At 44.7% G+C, this 21,170-nt stretch overlaps 1 protein-coding gene across 2 annotated transcripts in view; it reads right to left on the bottom strand.

Annotated features, from left to right (window-relative positions):
- RNF38 (ring finger protein 38) overlaps positions 1–21,170 on the bottom strand; it is a 759,966-nt gene that overhangs the window by 322,425 nt on the left and 416,371 nt on the right. For both annotated transcript variants that reach the window (XM_086961661.1, XM_086961662.1), the window contains 2 exons: positions 14,727–14,920; positions 337–550 (listed from right to left, as the gene is read on the bottom strand). In XM_086961661.1, coding sequence (XP_086817787.1) covers positions 337–550; positions 14,727–14,920 — 408 coding nt within the window. The remainder of the gene's footprint in view (positions 1–336; positions 551–14,726; positions 14,921–21,170) is intronic.

The raw sequence follows: 21,170 nt of genomic DNA, 5'->3' as shown, positions 1-21,170 counted from the left end.
GCAGTAAACTGTCAGAGCTGTGTACACAAATCTGCACGGAGGTGGCTTGTAGATAAACATATTTGTAGTCTTCTCAAAGTAGCTTTGAATGCTATTAGGAAAGAACCTAATTGAACTATTCTGACTTTAAGGTGTGGTTAAAGATTAGTCCTGGACTGGTTCTTGGGGTGAAGAACTAACATTTCAATCTGGGTAAATAACAGCCATTACTCGCAATGTCGTGAATTCTTTCAAATCAACAGCTATTTAAACTGTATTTTCAGTCAACTTTGGAATACAAAACTCTATTGTTAATCTACCAGCATTGTTTACTGCTTTCCCCAGCACATTTCATACCTGTTCGTGAATGTCCACCATCACAGCATTTTGCTGAGGTGGGTGAGCGGCTGGGTGTAGCATACGAGGGGATACATTCGGTGGATGAAAAGCTCGAGGCTCTTCAATGGCTTGCTGCTGTCCATATGAAATGTGACGGTAATTTTCATCTTGACCAAGAGAGTTATGGCGAGAGAGACGATCCCTCCTCCCTCTCTGGCGCCTGACAGGAGGACTGCAAGACATAAGAAAGAAAGATTACACATGTATGTAAGAGAATTTACATAAGCAGTAATCAGTTTGGAAACAATACTGTAGTGACAAAGGGTACACCAAATTAGATTTTTGTTTTACCTTATTGGAAAGGCTTGAGCTTAGAATTACTAGAATCATTGTAAATATTGCAAAACAGACTGAAAGAATACTCTGCTAGCTATTTACTGTAGAAGGTTATATTTTTGATGCATAAACCCCTCAGTGAAGGTTTTTCTACCAAGCTATCTAGTAGGAGTTTTCCAAAATCTACAGGACTCAATTTAGAAAAAAGTCCACAGACACATCATGCGTTTTTACTTCACAGAAGAGTGGGCAATGACCAAACTAAAGTCATTATTTGATTCTTAGAGTAGGGTTAAAAAGCAATAAACACTCTTTGGAAATGGGGTAATGGCAACTCAAAGGCTGCAACTAGACTGCCATTGCCAGCCTTGATCAGTTAGGCAATTTTCTACCAGTAACTCTATGTCAGGACCTGAGGCAAGGATTACGCATAACTTTCTTCTTTATTTCTTAATCGACAGACAGAGAAAGCGGTAAGAAGACAGACATCTGTATTTTTAATCTTTAAAACAGCCGTTTATTTTCTGCCCGTGAATGTTTCACTTTAATCTCTTGTCCTGTGTGGTTGGTACTGTTAAAAGCTGCGTTATTTGCTCATAACTGCTTAAATTGAACTCTTGGTTTCTGTGAATTTGGTACTGTTTTAAACTGTTGGTTTTTCTACCTGTGACTTTGGAGATCTGTCTTAGTTTGCCCTGTACTGTGCTTAGGCGTGCAGGGGCAACCCCCTCCCCACCCACCTCTTTTTGAGTCTTGAAAATTTAAAAATGCAAACTGCACCCTAAGAGACTAAGCAGAGTGTGTTTATGAGACTATTGAATCTGTTTTAAGTTTAAACTGTGTTTGGAAAGTGTATGTAACCCTTGCTTTTGGATAGAAAAAGATATTTGTTGAAGGGTGTGAAAAGCAGTATTTAAGTGGCTTACATCTGGGCCTACCTGCAGAGTGAACCAGGACCAGCAAAGTGTAGATTGAGCCTGTCTGTATCCAGGGAGATTCTGTTCTTCAAGATCAGCTCACTGCCCCCTGTCCATCAACCTGTGCTTGAGGTCACACGCCCCTTATAGAAGTTTGCCAATGGATGTTACATCTGTGCTTTGAATGGCTGCTGTATCTGTTGTTTCTATTGGGCATAGGGTTAGGTTTCTGATTGGCTAATAGGTTTGGGGCTCTAAGTGGTCCCAGGGGTAGTGATTGTATCGGGCTTAGGTCTAGGGTTTTGATTGGTTCCTGGGTCTTTGACCCTGCCCGCCTTTTTGGCTAGGTTTGCAAAATGCTGAATACATACATTCTAGACAACAGGTACGGTTTGCAACCACAGCTTCCTGTGAGGTGTCATGGACATGTGAAGAACTTCCAGAAATCATCACTGCCTTCGCCACTCTGGGTCACGGTCAGTCTGAAGCAAACATTTCACCTTTATTAAAACCAATGGAAAGAGGGGGACTGATGAAAAGATATTGGTAGGATAAATATATCGAAAGGCATTACCTCACAAACTCAGTAGCCAAGTTTGTACATTATGTATTTTCATCACTCGTGGACCTATATTTTTGAGTAAACTCCAAGTCTTGGTAGATTTTTTTGCAAGAAGCCGTCATCGAGAACCCATTCATGGTTTTCTACAAAGTATCCACTCACACGGTCGGCCTGACAGTTTTGAAAGTTTGGGGTGGGGGTTTGGTGGGGGGTACAGCTTGGATGGATAAATTAATTCCCTGAAGCTCGTGCCAAACCACTTGGGCTTTATCTGATAGAACTTCAGAGCTGGTGCTCCCCTATATCTTCAGGCAGACACTGGTGGTCATGCTGTATGGCTGGACTGCAACTTGTTTTCTTTGTTAAAGGAGGTAGAAAGTCCTTCAGAGGTACATGCATTGCCTTCAATTCTAGAACACTGTTGTAATAGAGTTAGTTTCCCGACTACAACGCCTGCATTGCCAGATCCAGCATATGGGCTCCCAAACCCACCAGAGATGTATATGTGGCAATAGTTTGAGTTACAAGGTCCTGATGAAAGGACGCTTGGATGCATTACACCAACACTTGAGAGACTGTGTTGCCAGAAGTGCTAATCTCAACTTGTCCTTCCAGCTGTTTTACTACTGATCTTCTAAGCATTGCTGCAGTGGTCTTGTGTGAAGTTGTGTAGTGGCTATAATGAAATGAGGTAATTGACAGCATAAGAGACAAAATGTTTCCAGCCATAAGAAAAGCAGTTCTCTGATTGGGATGATCTTTTTGAAAAATGTAGCTTATCTTTCTCCTCTGGAAGTCACTCTCTTAAGTGCTGTGTTCAACAGTGCTCCTACACAGTCCGGTATTTGTACAGGGGTCAACAATGATTTCTGATAATCAATGGGAAAGCCTGCTAATGTAAAAGCACAATAGTGGCATTGACGTTCTGATATGCCTTCTCTGCAGCATGAGCCTTTATCAACCAGTTGTCAAAGAACAAATAGATGTAGCTCCTTTGTGTGTAGAGATACGCTGCTACCACCAACATATACTTTGAAAATGTCACAGGTGCAGATTTCATACTGAGGGGAAGAACAGTGTACTGGTGATGGGAACTGCCTACTGTGAACCTCACGTATTTCCCAATGCTTCCTCAACACTGAAATGTGTAAGCAAGCAAGTTGTTAGTCCACAGCACACATCCAGTCTTAATAATGAGCTATGGATATATTAGGAACAGAGCCAGCACATTGGCCTCTTAATCCATTTGTTGGCTTGTGTCGGGTCTAGAATCTGTCTGAATACTGGTTTGAGTCCTTATTTTGGAGTTCAAATATATGTCCTCCACTCTGGGAGAGGAAGGAACAGGCTCAATAGCTCGCTTTTGTATTAGAGATGTACCCGCCACCCTTAGAAACTGCAGCTGATATTTTAGTTCAGTCTTCTGAGGGATTGACAGATGTGGATCTGAATTTAAGAGCGTAACCGTTTTTAGGTATCGCCTATCAGACCGCGCAAGCTCTCGAAAGACTCACAGTGGGCTTACCAAGAACTTACAGTGGGTGTCCAGTTTGCTTACTGTTTGCCATTGGATGGCTTTATTTTCACTCATTTGATTGAATTTTACTTAATGGCTTGCCGCCACCTTCTTGTATTTGTCCCTCCCCTGCATCATTGCCAACTGACAATCCTTTTGATTGGTTGATTTTTAGCCATCCACTACTTACTTTAAAGAACTAATTTTTCCTAATTGCATTAGTCGAGAACACACGTGTTTTCCAGCTCTCTTCTTCCTGTGCTTCTTCCCTTACTAAATATCTACCACAGCGCTCGCTGTGACTCTCTTCCTTGTACACTGCTTGGACGCTGTCAGGTGCACATCCTGTTGCTATTTCCCTCATGCGCTTCTCCGTCCATTCTGTGTTACTCTCTCCCTCGAGTGCTGTTCTTACCCTCCACCCCATGCAGCTTTATTTTTCTTTTATAACCCCTTCCACATGCCAGCTGCCCTCACCATGCTCTGTTCCCCCCCCCCCAAAAAGAGAGCCATCTCGGATCAGTAAATAAAAAGAAATTGTGCCTGCATCATTGTGGCTTTTTTCTTTTATATTTTATCCTATTGTGCACAGTATCGCGAACAGCACCGGCAGGGGCAATATGTCCAAATGGGAAACCTAGTAGATTTGCAATTGCTTGTTATTATTTGCAGGACCCATCTGCACGTTGCTATGCTTTGTCACAGTCTGAAATGATTGAAAACACTCCCTGCCAAATGATAGGTCAACAGAGGAATGGACGTTAAAGAGCCATTAACTTGAAGGTGAATGGGAATTCCAAAAAAAGTAGGGTAGCTGGTGCTGCTGGTAACCTGTACCAGCGCTTATGTGGTGCATGAGCTGCTTGTGGTCTTTCAGTTGCATGCTGCTGATGGCAACTGAACCCCTTTTCCCTGGTAGAAGCGGCAGTGCCTTTGCCTATGTTGAGATTTAAGGTTTCAGTCTCTTTCCTCATCCTCTGCATCTCATCATTCATCTGAGAATCGAAAAGGACCAATCCTCCGACTTTTAGGCTCCTAATTTTTAAGCAGTGCTCAATTTGTGCCGGTGGTTTCTGGTGCTCAGCACTGGCACTTAATTGTTAGCACCTGCTCTATTGTCAGTCCACAACATGGTGGCGCTTTCTTTTTAATTTCGCGATGAGCACAACAAACATGTTTATTTAATCAATATGCTAAAACAACAATTGATGGACAGAATGTAGAACAATGTCATACATTCACCCCAATACTGAGATCTGGGCCTAAATCCATTGTTTTTTTGCTCACCATGCCATTCCAGTTTGAACCCAGCCATATACAAATCAGTCTTGACCCTGTGCCCAATGGGAACAGTCCAACCCGAACTGCCAGGGCAGGTCCTCCCTGGATTGGAAACAAGCATCCTAGGACCGGTTTCGGGGTTTCACCACTCTTCAGCCAGGATAACTTGACTTCAGTGGCATGGAGAGCACGGGACCCACGTCTGGGCATACCCGTCCCACTCGGGGTGACAAATACAAAAACAACACTTGATGGACAGAATGCAGAATAATGTCATAAACTCACCCAGTACAGAGATCTGGGCCTAAATCCATCGTTTTTTTGCTCACTGTGCCATTCCAGTTTGAACCCAGCCATATGCAAATCAGTCTTGACCCTGTGCCCAATGGGAACAGCCAACCCAAACTGCCAGGCCAGACATTTAATCAATATGTGCTGAAAACTATTAATACTAAACTCTGATGGTATTATTATAGCTTTGTGTGGCCTGAAATAGGCTGAAGTTTCACACTTGTAGAAGTGTGATGGTTAGGTGTTATGTTGGTACTGTCAATTGAAGCTCTAGCAGAGAATGGGTGGTACAGGCTGCAGTAGCCTTCCCAGAAGTGTGCCAACACTTAATTTTGTACAAATTAAGCACTGTTTTTAAGTGTGCATCAGGCTTCAAATATGTCAATAGCAGCCACGACATATAACGAATATGCTACTTACCAGTATGCATCTGTTCTTGGCATGTAGGGCTGCTGACATTCATATCTGTGCATAGATCGCCGCCTAGTGTTGGGTCCGGATGATTGCACATTGTTGTCCTGGAAGAGTCTTCGAAGTATCACGAGATAGGTGGCTCTTCCCCTGGACTACAGTGTGCATGGGCATCCTCTCCATCTTCAGATTGTTTTTCGCCATTGTGGCAGAGATGGAGTGTAATACAGTGAGTGATGTCCATGCTACACAGTAATTCTGAATGCTACAGCTGCTACAGGCGCCGGGGAGGAGGGTGGGCGATATGAATGTCAGCAGCCCTACATGCCAAGAACAGATGCATACTGGTAGGTAGCATATTCGGTTCGAGGCATGTGGGCTGCTGAATTCATATCTGTGCATAGATTACATAGCAGTCCCTCCTGTTAGCGGCGGCTGCCCGTGCCAGCTGCAGCAGTCTGAAAAAGAGTTTTGAGCAGCAGTCTGAAAAAGAGTTTTCAGAACAGCCTGTCCTACAGCTGCCTGCTGTTTGGAATGCACATCTACGCAGTAGTGGTTCGTAAATATATGTGTGGTGGACCAAGCGGCTGCCTTACATATCTCTTCTAAAGGAATATTCCCCAGGAAAGCCATGGACGCTCCTAACTTACGTGTGGAGTGTGCTCGTGGTGGAATGGTCCGTGTGCGTTTAGCCTTAGCATAGCAAATCTGTATACACTTAACGATCCACCGGGTTATCCCTGCTTTGGAAATGGGGTTGCCTTTGTGTTGTGGAGAAAAGGCAACAAAAAGCTGTTTTGTTTTTCTGAAATCCTTTGTTCTGTCTATATAGTACATTAGAGCCCTTTTGACATCTAACGCGTGTAGGGATCTCTCTGCGACATTTTCTGGATTGGGAAAGAAAACTGGCAGTTCTATGGTCTGGTTCATGTGGAACTGCGAAATCACCTTAGGCATAAAGGTAGGGTTGGTGCGTAATACGACCCTATTTGCGTGGACCTGTATGAACGGCTCTTGAATGGTTAGTGCCTGGAGTTCACTAACTCTTCTTAGTGAGGTAATGGCTACTAGGAAAGCAACTTTCCAGGTCAGAAATTGAATCTCACAAGAGTGTAGAGGTTCAAAAGGTGGTCCCATTAATCTGGTGAGGACCACATTCAGGTTCCAGACTGGTGATGGTGGGTGTCTGGGAGGGATCACTCTTTTAAGTCCTTCCAGAAAAGCTTTAATGGCAGGCACTCTGAATAGTGAGAGGTGCTGCCTATTCTGAAGATAGGCTGCTATGGCGGACAAATGTATACGAATGGAACTGTACGCTAGATTACATCTGTATAAGTGCAACAAATAACAGATAATGTTCTGAATAGATGCACCCAGTGGGTTAATGTCATTGTTGGTACAATATATGACAAACCTTTTCCATTTAGCCGCATAGCATGCTCTGGTTGTGAGCCGTCTTGCCTCCTTGATGATATTCATACATTCTGGCAACAAGTTGAGGTAGTCAAATCCTAAGACTTCAGGAGCCAGATCGCCAGGTTCAGCTGTTGAGGATCTGGATGCTGAATGTTCAGTTCCAGAAGGTTGATGTGCATCTTCTTTTGCTGTGCTGTCCATAGTCCCTGCACTGTGTAGTGGAGTACATGAGCTCCCCATCCCTGGAGAGACGCGTCCGTCGTCAGTACAATTTGTGGCACAGGCTCTTGGAACGGTCGGCCCTTGCAAAGGTTTTGTGGGTTCCACCAATGCAGAGTTGAATGCCCGACCGCTCACCAACACTAGGTCTTTTAACTGCCCCTGAGCCTGATTCCACTGACGTGCTAAGCACTCCTGAAGCGGACGCATGTGTAGTCTCGCGTGCGGGACTATGAAAATGCAGGAGGCCATCATGCCTATCAACTGCATGAACACTTTCGCTGGAAGCGAGTGTTGAGGTCTGAATTTTTGTATCAGCAACTGCATGCTGTTTATTCTCTCTGAATTTGGCTGAGCTTTGGCTGCCAGAGTGTTTATTGTCGCGCCCAGGTACTGTCGCACGTGGGCAGGCTGAAGATGTGACTTTGGATAATTCAGTGAGAATCCCAGACTGTGAAGAAGATGAATGATGTGGGACATGTGGCTGGCACACTGCTGGGTCGTCTTTGCTTGAATAAGCCAGTCGTCCAGATAGGGGTAGACATGTATGTGCTGTCTCCTGAGGTGTGCTGCTACTGTTGCCAGGCACTTTGTGAACACTCTGGGTGCCGTCGTTACTCCGAAAGGGAGGACTTTGAACTGATAATGTAGATGTTGAATAGTGAACCTGAAATACTGTCTGTGTGATGGGTGTATGGGTATATGAAAATACGCATCTTTTAGATCCAGTGTTGCGAGGAAGTCTCCCTGACTGAGTAGCGGCAGAACCTGCTGTAAGGTGAGCATATGAAAATGCTCTGACAGAATGTAACTGTTTAGAGGCCTGAGGTCCAGTATAGGTCTGAGAGACCCGTCCTTTTTGGGTATTAAAAAGTACAGAGAGTACACCCCTGACCCTTGGTCTTCTACAGGCACGAGCTCTATGGCCCCTTTTTGCAGCATGCTGACGACCTCCTGCTGCAATAAGTGTAAGTGCTCTGCGGACATAGGACGGTGTCTTGGTGGGATGTTGGGTGGAGTGGACGTTAATTCCAGACAATACCCGTACTGTACATATGTCTCTCACCCACCTGTCTGTGGTGATGGACTTCCAGACTGGCAGGAACTGTTGTAGTCTCCCCCCGACAGGTGTTACATGGTCGGGGGGCAGTGACAAGGCGTCACTGTTTGGCATTGGCAGAGGATCTGGTACTGTTGTTTCCTCTGCCTCTGCACTTGATGTTGTTTCCACGATATCCACCTCGGCTGTTCTTATTGTAGGTGGATTGTGTACCTTCCCTTATTGTATTGTGTTTGTCGTGTTGACTGACCTCTTGAGGGGCCCCTAGTATTGGAGCGACGAAAGGAGCTACCCCGAAACTGCTGTGACTGCTGAGCCGCCATTGACTTTGCAGTCTCCGTGTCTTTTTTAAGTTTTTCAAGGGTGGTGTCAACCTCAGGTCCGAATAAGAAGTCTGGGTTAACTGGCTGATTGAGGATAGAGGGTTGAATTTCAGGTTTGAATCCTGAAATTCTCAACCAGGCGTGCCTCCGTAACATAACGCTAGTGTTGATGGCCCTGGCTGCAGTGTCAGCTGCGTCTAGAGCGCACTTGATGGAAGCATTGGTTATCAGTTTCCCCTCCTGGATGAGTAGTTCTGCCCCCTCCTTGTACTGATCAGGTAGGTGTTGCAACAGTTTCTCTAGGGTATCATAATGTGACCTGTCATTTCTGGCCAAGAGTGCCTGAGTGTTGGCAATGCGCCAGATGTTAGCCGCCTGCGCAGCTACTCTTTTGCCAGAAGTTTCCATAACTTTGGACTCTTTGTCCGGAGGAGGAGCATCACCTGTAGTCTGGGAGTTTGCCCTCTTACGTGCATTCGAAACAACCAATGAGTCCAATGGCAACTGTCCCCTTATATAAGGAGGGTCCACAGGGGCCGGCCTATATTTCTTCTCAATCCTTGGGTTTAACACCCTGGCCCTAGTGGTGTCCTTAAAAATGTCACTAGCATGCTTGAGGACCCCTTTGAGCATGGGCAGGGTTTTGACTGCCTTTTCCGAAGTGGAAAAAGTGTCGACCAGAAAGTCTTCATCCACAGGGTCAGCATGTAGCTCGACGTCATGATTACTGGCTGCCCTTTCAATAGGGGTGTTAAAGGCAGTTGTGTCCTCAGTAGGAGACGTTTTCACACTGTACACTTGAGTGTCCGGGCCAGTGTGCGGATCCCTTGAGTCAGCAGGGTCCGTCCATTGTTGGTCTTGATCATCAGGATCAGTGTCCACATGATAGAGGTCATCCTCATGTTCATCATCCCCTGCCTCCACATCTGAGTATGATGGGGAAAAGTTTGAGGTTCCTGTCCATAGTGATGGAGGGGTTCCACAAGAGCTGGAGAAGATGTAGAAACTCTCTTCTTCAAAGGAATCTTATATGACTCCATGGGAGTTTCCAACATTAACTTTCTTTTGTATATGGACAGTCTACCAGTTTCCGAGTCGATGAATTGTCTCGGCTCCTGGTCTTCAGGCTCTTCCGTAGCCACCATTTCCGTCGACACATGTTTAGTGGCGCCGATAGATTGTTTCGGCTCGAACATCTTCGGACGCACCGAGGGTGATAACCCAAACTTGATAGGTGTCGACGCGGTCTGAACTTGTCCGACCAGCTTCGGGCCTTTTTCGGTCCGACCGATGTAGCCTTTTCCTTGAGGCGTTGGAGCGACTCCGACACTTCTTTGGCCATGAACGGACTGGGGCGCGTCGACTCGACAGGGTCCTTGGAGCCAGTCTTCGACTTGTCCGTAGGCTTCGACCGAGGATCGATCCCATCCTTCGGTTCGAGCTTCTTGTGCGAATCGACTCCCTTCGGCGTCGGCCTTGGTGGTTCGACGGGCTTGACCTTGGTCTTCGGTGCCCCAACCATCGGCTCGATGACTTTCTTGAGCTTTCCGGCATCGACGGCCATTTTCTTTTTCTTCGGCTCCGAGGGGTTTGAGGCCTTGGAGCCGACCGGAATCACTTGCACTTTCGGTTTCTGCAAAGATGCTGTGGGTTTCGATTTCTTTGTATCGACCGATGGCGGTTTCGAAACCGAAGGCTCTTTAGTAATGTTCGAAGCCGGGCCTTTGTGCGGGGCTGTAGAACGAGATTGAAGATCTTGGGTAAGGCCTAGTGGCGATCCCATGACCTGAGCCTTATTGAGTGCGTCATCTTCGGCCCCCGTATAGCCGGTTTGGCCTAGCTCTTCGCCCGAGCTATCTTCTATGGCTTAAGGGCCTCCATGTCGTCTCTTACCTCATCGGCGACGTTTTCCTCTTCGTCCTGCACCTCCTCGACTTCGGCGTCATAGTTGGAGTCATGGCCCGAAGCCGGATCGGAGCAGTGTTCCTGATCCTCCAGATCGACGACCTCTCCATCCTCGGTTCCAAAGATGTTCACGGGAACAGGCGCTGACTTCTTTGACTCCAATCAAGCCGCGCGTCGAATCTTGAGAGTTTTCTTCGACCGGAACCGGGCACATGCCATACAGTTGGCCTCGTTGTGGTCTGGGGACAGGCACTTGTTGCACACCGGGTGGACATCGATGTGCGGGTATTTTGCATTGCAAAGGGGACACCTCTTGAATGGACTTCTTTCCATTTGAGATCGAAGATCGGGTAGAGTATAGAAAGAAAAACTTGTTGATTCCTCTATGTCCTCCAGAAGAAAGGCACCAATACCGAACGAAACGATACCGACGCTATCGAAAGCCTTTTGGCCTTGTAGAAAGTATTCCTAACTTGAGCTAAGATAGTAACATCCGAACCCAATGGCGGAAAAAAACAATCTGAAGATGGAGTGGATGCCCATGCGCACTGTAGTGCAGGGGAGGAGCCACCTATCTCGTGATACTTCGAAGACTCTTCCAGGACAACAATGTGCAATCATCCGGACCCAACACTAGGCGGCGATCTATGCACAGATATGAATTCAGCAGCCCACATGCCTCGAACCTGTAGGAGATACCTTGGTAAAATCTGGTGTGCTAAAAGTCTTCAGAATCAATGGGTAAGCTGATCCCCCTTGATTGGACACTAGATGAACTGCTTGCAAGACATTAAATCTGGTTTCCGTTCTTTTGGGAGCTCCTCTGTGAAAATGGCTAGGGTTCCCATAGGGCTCAATGACATTGTCCTAGCAGCGCTTGGGTGCCAGTTGCATTGAACATGGTTGCTCTGGATCCATAAACTTTATGACTGGTTGTGTCAATACATTTTCTCTCCATATCTGTAGGCACTGAATCATTTGAGGCCATTGCAGGTTTTTCTCGACTACAACTATGACTGATTCTAGTTTAGGTTTGTGGCGCATATATGCTGGGTATTATTCATAAGTACTGCACTTCAATAGCTTTGGCGCACTTCTCCCCCACAATTTCCCTAAAGCCAGGTACCAAAGGCAAGGAAGGACTTAAAACAGATCAAGACTGCAACATCTTCATAATGACTAAGACGGGACTGAGGGACCGCAGTCTGTACACTGAGCATCGCTCTTCCACATCATGATAGACAGTGCTGAGGTGACAGACAGTCTTGTTGACGAGGAGGCCGGTAGTGTGGGAGTGTAAGAGGAGTATGAGTAATAATGTCTGGATAGAGAGAGACCTTTCCTAAGTCGTCTTGTAGTGTGTACAAGAGCAGAGGTGCAATGATTCTGTTGGCCAGCCGGAGTTTATGATGCACTACAACCAGAGGCATCTTCCTGATGGATGATGGATCACAGTTAAGGCTCTAGGGAAGACACTACGGTTCAAGTGGTACCTGGTGAGAAGAAAGGCATCCAGAAAGACAGTAGAAAAAAAACAGATGCTGTCGACTGTTTTAAGGTCCATCTTAGAGGGTTGTGAGGAGAACCTCGACATGGGATGCTTTGCCACGGTCTTTTGACACCAAGTGAGGAGACAGCCAGTGTTTCAATTTCAGTAGGCTTGAAACCATGGAAGTCTTCAGTGGATGGTATCCTCTCAGAGTTGTTATCCTTGCACCTAACTTGGCCTTAGATGTGTACGATGTCCGTACCTACTCATGCTCAGACATCAAAATGTACAATGATAACCGGTGATCTTATAAGTGCCTTGATCAATCGGTGGCAATTACTTGTTCCCCTGGAACTCCCTCTTCAGGGGTCCTTTTCTGAAGCGTGCACAGACTCAGTACAAAATGGCACATTATTGGGACAGCGTGCAACATTTCTTCTTCTCATCCTCTGCACTGAGATCTTTTAGCATCCCTCTCACGTGCAGCCCCTCAAGGTCCTGACATGCTCTTTTTGTAATCTTCCAAAATTCACATTTTTTGACCGAATGAGAGCTGGGTAAGCAGATCAAACACACATAAAATGCCAGAAACAGTCTTCTTCCTTCCACAGGACATACAAAAAAGTGATGAGACAAGCTTCAAACATGTTTAAGAGATCGAGTGAAGCAGTTTTAAACTCAATTCTGATAAGAAACGTTGAATAAAATACGGTGAAAAGGCGCCAACTATTCTGAGATCCACCCCACATGAGCCAGAAAAAAAGAGAACCAAGACTGAGGCAACTGCTAGTCTAGTACATGATGAGAGATGAAACCAGGTGGCTCCTTAAAGGAGCAGTGTATGTTTTTCAATCTTGTTCAGTTTTAACAGCTGCATATTCCTTCGTCAGATGTAACACTTTCGTACAGTCTTTTGCTAGATGTTGCAATGTGGCTTCTTCTATTATTTAAATGTGGTTATTATCAGAGAGAAAAAAATAGAAGACCCTGGCCCGTTTCCTTTATGTTGCTACGACTTGCTTTTTTGAAAATTGTAGGTTTTCACCTCCAATTCAAAATATGGCTGATGACATTCTTTTCTTAAAAAGATGTGTTCTCCGTTTCCACATACAAGGGAGGAATATTCTACGGTTATGATTAACAGTGAAGATCGTATGATGCACAATATTTGCTCACAATTATCACAAATATTTTCATCTTTACATGTTAGCAGTCCACAATATATTCTTTAATTTAATGTAGTAGCGTTTGCGTACCATGCTCCCAACATGCAGCGCGAATTTAAGGACATGAATTTACAGAGCGATGGGCAGAAGATTAGGCATTTATGGTTGCGGACTGGCTCAACTTCGGAATTGCCCTTCATGTGACATCTAAGCACTAGTGCATTCAAAAAGCATATTATTAATAATAACTTGTCATCGATTAAAATTTCAGAGTGTGATGAGTGCTAGCTGCCACCTTTTCTCTAGTAGAACATGCAGTATGGGTGCTCCTGAAAGACAGGCTCACTTATCGAGTGGCCAAGTTTCCTAGCAAGTCACACTTGCCTTCTAAATGCTTGCTAAAATTAAACATGCAGCACTTGTGAAAATGCACAATGAGAGCAATGAATGTTAACATTCTCTGCAACAGCAAGAAGGTCTACCCAAAGAAACCTCCAGCAGGAAAACCAATCATGCTACTAGTTTTATGGGAAATAAAGTGTGAAGAAATGTGTTTTCCTACATACAAAATACATATTAGAACGCAAAAGAAAACTCTGTTACCAGGCAGTGGTGACCCCAGAGCTTAACTAAACTGCGTACATAGAACTAATACAGATAAGAGGGCAAGATATTTTTTTGAGAAACTGCTAAACAAAGAGGTCTCCTGTATTTTTAAATGCACATATCCCATCTTGGATCTAGTCAAGACCTTTTTGATATCGAGAGTATAATAGGTTTGTTTTGCAGGAACAAAACAACTTGAGAGCAAGACTGGAAAAAAATGGTCACAAAAGTACATTTGGCGTGCCACAGGGAAACCATTAATCCCCCAAAACCGATGACCAAACTATACAGTATGCCACAAAGTGCCGCTTAAGGCAGTGGGGTAGCCAAGGTTCCTAAACCCTAGCTGGGGTGTAAAATGAAGCCATAACTGGGATGCAAAGAAATCTCTCACCACTGGGAACCGCTGCCACTAATTTTGCTGCCCTATTTATATCCAATTGATGATTGAACAGATGGGAAAAATGAACGTCGTCCTGACTGTGGTGCTCCTCTACCAAATATTTTTTTTAGATGTAGCAAGCAGTGAGGCACAACTGCTGAGCATGAGCTGCCAAAAGCACGTCTCACACGGCACTCAGTTTGGATGGACACGTGGACTGGACCTACAACATGAATAATCACCATGCAGCTGCCACATAATGACTCGAAAGATGTCAAGCCTTGAGTTCTCAAGCACCTTGTATTTGTATGTGTTCTGCCATGTGGGTAGGGGAAGGCCTTTAGAAGGTGTGCTCTCTTTGTTTCAATAGCTATGGATTATCTCCCAGACAAAGGTGCTGGCTCTTAAGGATTCATCTAAATGTTTCACTGACTTTATTCATCCAAAGGTAACTAGGTCTTAAAGGAACAATAGGCAAGGGCAGAGCTAAAAGATCTTTAAAAACAAAGGAAAAGTGGTCAAATCTACCTTCGTCTGTTGCGCAGAGGTGTATTACACTGCTCTCCCGAGAAATGGTGTAGGTGAGGCCGAGCTGAAGGAGGTCGCCTGTTGGAGGTCATCTCCCATGGTCGCATTGGTGGAGATGGTGCAGGGGACGATGTAGTGTATTCGAAGACTGAATGTGAAAGGCGCTGTCTCTTTGGACTCGGACTGTCTTCACTCTGTATAGATCAAGAAATTAAACACTAGTTAGTGCATTTTTTAAAAAGTATTTGCAGACCCGAGCAATCCGAAACTTGAGGTCCTTCACAGGCATCATACAAAACCACTTCTCTATAACAATACTAAATACATTAAAAAAACTTCTTTAGGTCCTGAACAATCCGGCTTCGTCAAGGGTCGCCTATCATCAGATAATTCTCGTGTCTTTTTTAATATCCTGAGTAAAGCTCCATCCCTTTCCTCCCCCCTTGCGGCTATCTCCCTTGACGCTGAAAAAGCATTCGATAGAATTGGTTGGGACTTTATGTTCCAAGCTCTCCATTGGTTTGGCTTCCCCCCTAAATTTATTTCTCTAATTTCTCTACTATACTCCAGCCCCCATGCTTCAATCTTCGCAAATGGTATGACTTCCGATTACTTTCCTCTCCAAAGAGGGGTTCGTCAAGGATGTCCACTGTCTCCTTTATTATTTATTATAGCCCTAGAACCCTTTCTAACTAAGATTAGACTTGATGACACGATTACTGGTTTCCAATATGGTACTCAACAACAAGCTAAACTGTCTGTATACGCTGACGACATTTTATTTTATTGCTCAAATCCTCAAACAACTCTACCTTCCTTCCTTAACCAAGTTTCTTCTTTTTCTACAGTATCAGGATATCGTCTTAACATTGATAAATGTGAAATTTTGCCTTTAAACCCCCTTTGCCAAAAACATCTCTTTGATTCTTCTGGTTTTTCATGGCAACCCACAAAGATTAAATACTTAGGTATCTGGTTTGCCCCCCGTATTCCAGACACTCTTAAATTTAATTTCGAATCTCTTTCTCACAAAATCAATACATCAATAACACGTTGGAATCCTCTGTTCCTTTCTTGGTGGGGCCGACTAGATTCCATCAAAATGATGTTAGCACCACTAGTCCTCTATTCTGTTTCCATGATTCCCATCCGTATTCCAGATCATTATTTCAAATCGATAGACTCCCTTCTATTAAAATTTCTATGGAAAGGCAAAAAATCTCGGATTGCACTCTCTTCCCTGAAAAAAGACAAATCCCTTGGTGGTGTCAAGTTTCCCCACTTTAAGTCGTATCATAACGCATTTTCATTAAAACAATCTATGAAATGGCTCTCTTCAAATCTCCCTCGCATTCCTCCACTGTGGCTCACATTGGAATCTTCTTTTCTGCATCCTTACGATTTTCGAGAAGTTCTATCCTTTACCTCTAGGGTGTCGTCAATATGTTCCCCCATCATCTCTCACGCTTGCTCTCTTCTCCGCCCATATTTATTATCCACTTACCCATCTGCCTCCTCCACCCACGAACAACCTATCTGGCATAATAAATCCCTCAAAATTCGTAATCGTTCCCTATATTGGAAATCCTGGCATTCCCTTGGTCTAAAATGGATCTCGCAACTTCTGTCGGACAATCAACCTCTTTCTTTCCAAGATCTTCAAACTCAATTCTCGTTACCTGCCTCATCCCGTAAACAATATTTATCGATACTCCCATCCCTTACTCAATATCTTTCTTCTCTCCCAACCTCTAACTCTATCCCTACCACTTATCTATCGATTTCTAATGCTATTGATCAATCTCTTTCTGCATCATTTATTTATAAATCTCTACAATCCTCTGTTGATCGTTCAAAATCTAAGGTTGAGTTGGCTTGGGAAGAAGATTTCTCTCACACGTGGTCCACCATTTTATGGGACAAAATTTGGTCCAAGATTCACAGTACATCCAGGGCTGCAAATACCACACAAACCTTATTCTTTATTTATAATCGTTTATTATTCACCCCGTTGCTCCTGTCTTCCTTTTCCCCAGACACTCCATCTACTTGTTGGTCCTGCACATCCATCTCAGCTGATTTGAAACACATGCTATTTGAATGTCCCCCTATATTACGTTTCTGGCACTTAGTTTGGTCCCAGCTACAAAAAAATTTCAAATTTACGGTTTCATTCTCCATTTCACACATTTTCTTAGGTTCCCTATCCCCCACCTTTGTTGAGTCCAACTCCAACCACAAATTACTTGACCTATGCATAGCCATTGCTTTCCACCATATCACATCGCATTGGAAACAAGCTAAGGATGTTTCTTTTACTGCATGGTGGAATGCAGTGTGCTTTAATCACCGACTTGACACTAATTTTGTCTCTCCTATCTCCTTAGCAATCAAACGTGATCTCTTATGGCTTCCCCTCACTGACTATCTATCCTCAGTTGCTAAACCTCCTCCTCCACTTCCAATACGTACGGTTGAAGTTTGTAAACCTCCATAAATGCATTACCTTAATTTATTCGATTATCATATTGTTATTTAGAGCAAATGTTTTATCATATTTTTAATCTATTTTCATATTTTTAAGATGTCTCCTCATCCTCCTATGTTCCTCATTCTCATTGCTTATTTTATTCATATTTTATGCTTCAGTTTCCTAAATGTACTTCGTTCATATGTAAGATTACTCTCATTTTCTCATAACCTTTGATTGTTTCTTCATTTTCTGTCTTTGTTTCTTTATACTTCAATAAACTTCAAACTTAAAAAAAAAAAAAAACTTCTTTAAAAAAGACATTTATTAATTCACCACAGTCCGACATAGGCAGCGTTAGACAAAGGGCCATTAACCAGTGGGGAAAGTAACCCTCATAAATAGGTAATAAGATCAAACAGTGATGAAACAGTACAGCAAACAAAGATGTGCCCAAGGTCAATTTGTAGAACACATGCTGAAATCACCAAAAAATACAAATTTGGTGGGAAATGTCTTCGGGCCCTTTTAGATTATATTTCACTTTCATATATTCCTGATGGGGTGCCACATTCTAATGTAAGCTGGGAAATTGCTACCAGGGCGGGTATACAGTGCCTTCTGAATCAGGTGGCTAAAAGACAAGGGCGTTCATGTAAGTAATTAGTCAGACTTCAAATTAACCCCTTCGCAGCGGGGGTAATTCTCCTGCTGTGCTGGGGGACGCGCACAGCGCCCCGGTGCTCATGACGAGCTGAGCTCGTCATGAGGCATAGTGCTCATGACGAGCTGAGCTCGTCATGGCCACACCCATTTTCGTGGAAAGTTCAGCCCAGCAGGGGAATTATCCCCACGTAAGAGCGTTCCACGGCTCATGACGACCTCAGCTCGTCATGAGCACACGAGCAACGTGCCTCATGACGAGCTGAGCTTGTCATGAGCACGGAAGGAGTTAACACCTCTTTTTTTGCAGGTAATTGTGTTGCCTTTTTAACAAGTGCTGACAAAGCAAATAGGTATGGCTTTTTCAGAATACTTATTCACAAAGACCTACAGTAGAGGCTCACATATCAGTACCAACAAATCTATAGATACCTGCCTTCAGGAGTACCACAGACATGCCCGTCTGCACCCGTCCGCATCCGGACGGGCCAGGGGCCACCCACTATGCCCGTTTGTTGCCTTTCCAGCCCCTACGATATTCAGAGAATGCATTAAGGGCACTGGAGAGGCCTCTGGCTGGGTCATGCTACCACTCACTGTGGGTGAGGAGACCATACACTGTACTAGCTGCCCCTTTACTCCCAACCCAGGTAACCCGATATTCCAGCGAAACAATATGAAGTTCGCCATTGTAAGTTGCAGGTTTCTTGCTAAACAGAACATTGAAATCTAGGTTTTCCTCATTGACCATCAGCCTGAAATCATGTTTCTCACTGAAACCGGTCTTAGTGAGGACTCTGCCCCCAACATATTAGAAGCACTCCCAAATGACTATGGCATGCTTAGACAAGATCGCCCTCTTAGGTGCGGAGGTGGAATAGCCATCATTTTTCGCCTGTCACTTAACTGCACTTTGGATAAAGTCCAAATAGAAAGTGCTAAAGCGGCCCAGTTCACCCTGAAGAGGGCAAATGACTATTATGAGCGGTCTTTTAATTTACCGCCCACCTGGGCTGCCTTCCGATTTCACAGCAAATCGTGCAGAACTAGCCAATCAACTTGCCCTTCAGTACACTACCTTTATGGTTTGGGGTGACCTAAACCTTCACATGGAGGATCACCTGAAGACTGAGGCGCAAGCCTTACGCAAAGAACTGCCCAGCTTACAATTAGAACTTAAATCGATGGCGCTAACACACACTGCGGGCCATTTGCTGGACCCCATCTTCTCGAATCATCCAGGGCTCTTGGTTGAGCCACCGAACCCCATCCATTGGTCCAACCACCACCTCATAGTATTTAATTTCCCCCTACCTAAACCAAAACCGGCGAAAGAAGTGACTCTGCTCTTCCACGTAGGAAATGGTCCAAGTTCATTTGTGAGAGTTTTTCCAGCACACTTCAGAAAAAAAACACCTCTACTAAGAAACAACATTAATTCAGCCAACGCTTCAGTAGAGTAGTGGATCACGGAAGCACTTGATGAGGTAGCCCCCTGGACCACTAAGATTCCAAAGAGAGGGTCTAAATCAGTACCCTGGTACAATGAAGGGCTGCGAATCGCTAAACAAGGCTGTAAGCTCCTAGAACGTAAATGGAGGGTAGCCTTCTCCAAAGAATTTAAGGAAGCTTCTAAAACAGCACAAAACAAGTACCATTCGCTACTCAAAGAGAGGCGCACAGTGTATTATAAGGAGAAAATAGAAATGGAAGAAAACTCATCCAAGGAACTGTTTGCTACCCTCAACAAGATTTCATCTCTTGAGAGGACACTGATTACTCCTACCAGCTCTGAGTAGTGGTGCAATCTGATTGCCGATTTCTTCCTTCAAAAAATATCTATTATATACAACTCCTTCCGTGAGGAAGCCCGTAATGGCTCTATCGGACAAGATGAGAAACCAATTCAGCTGGGGTTCACTCCCCTGGGGAGTCCAACACCCCCCCCTCCCCCTTCCCCCCGCCACGACAGAGCTCAAGGAAGTGGTCTTAAAAATTAAATCTGGTTCCCCTGCCGATCCAGCGGCACCTAGCAGAATAAGGGAGGGCATAGAACTGATATTACCCTTTGTGTAACAACTTATAGACACATCTTTTAAATGTGGGCCGGTCCCTAGGTCATGGAAGCACGCGATTGTCATACCTTTAAAAAAAAACCCTCAGCTAATCCTGAGCTGTTGGACGATCTCCGTCCCATCTCTTTACTCCCCTATGTCTCTAAAATTAAAGAAGGTTGTGAATAAACAATTAGTGGCTCATATCAACATACACAATCTTCTACACCCTACACAATCAGGTTTTAGAGTATCATTCTCAACTGAATCAGCACTCCTCTTTGCTACAGCGTCTATTCGGAGACGGGTGGACGCCGGTCAGATGGTTGCCCTGGTCCTGCTCGAACTAAGTGCCACCTTCGATACGGTATCCTACAAACCACTACTTCGGCGTCTCCAGGTGTGTTAGAGGACCATAGTTTCCAGGTCGCACAGCACCCTCATCGATCCAAAACTCTGCCACTCCTCCAAGGGGTTCCACAGGGCTCTATCCTGAGCACCACCCTCTTTAATCTGTATATCGGCCCGCTGGCAGACATTATGGACAAATACAAGATCTCGATGGTGTCATATGCGGACGACACCAAGCTTGTAGTGACCCTTGCGCAAGACTCTAGTGAGTCAGCGATACAGATCTCTTCCTGTGTCAATGATCTGGCCTCATGGATGTCAAAAACTGCCTAATTGAATGGTAGTAAGACAGCGGTCATGATCATTGGGAAATCTCCCTCCATTTGGGGCTCAGCCTGGTGGCCCCAGAGGCTGGGGCCTGTCCCCATGCCTAAAACTGAGGTAAAGAATCTTGGAGTGTGGCTCTATCCAAAACTTTCCAGAAAGGTAGCAGGGAGATGCTTTGGCACCCTCAAGATGCTAAGGAAAACCTTAGACATCCTCCCTGTATCAGCAACGAAAACAATAGTTCACACCTTGGTGACCTCGCAGCTGGATTATGGGAACGTCCTATATATATCTGGGTGCGCCAAAATGTTGCCTGTAACACCTCCAACGAATTCAGAATGCAGCTGCATGCCTTGTCCTTAATCTACGGAGGCGTGCCTCAATGACGAAAGCCCTTGACTCCCTTCACTGGCTGCCAACTGGAAAGAGAATTCTTTTCAAAGCCCTGTGTTTCTGTCACCGGAGCATACAGCGGAAAGGCCCCAGTTATCTGCGTGATTTTCTAACCCCTTACAGGGTCACCAGCTGTATACATTATAGGGCACAGACTCATGTGGCAGGTATGTTAGGTCATCGTCA

The sequence above is a fragment of the Lissotriton vulgaris genome, chromosome 3_1 (genome assembly GCF_964263255.1).
Source record: "Lissotriton vulgaris chromosome 3_1, aLisVul1.2, whole genome shotgun sequence".
Classification (NCBI taxonomy): Eukaryota; Metazoa; Chordata; class Amphibia; order Caudata; family Salamandridae; genus Lissotriton; species Lissotriton vulgaris.
The sequence above is the reverse complement of the archived record's forward strand: the minus strand, read 5'-3'. Positions and strand labels throughout refer to the sequence as shown.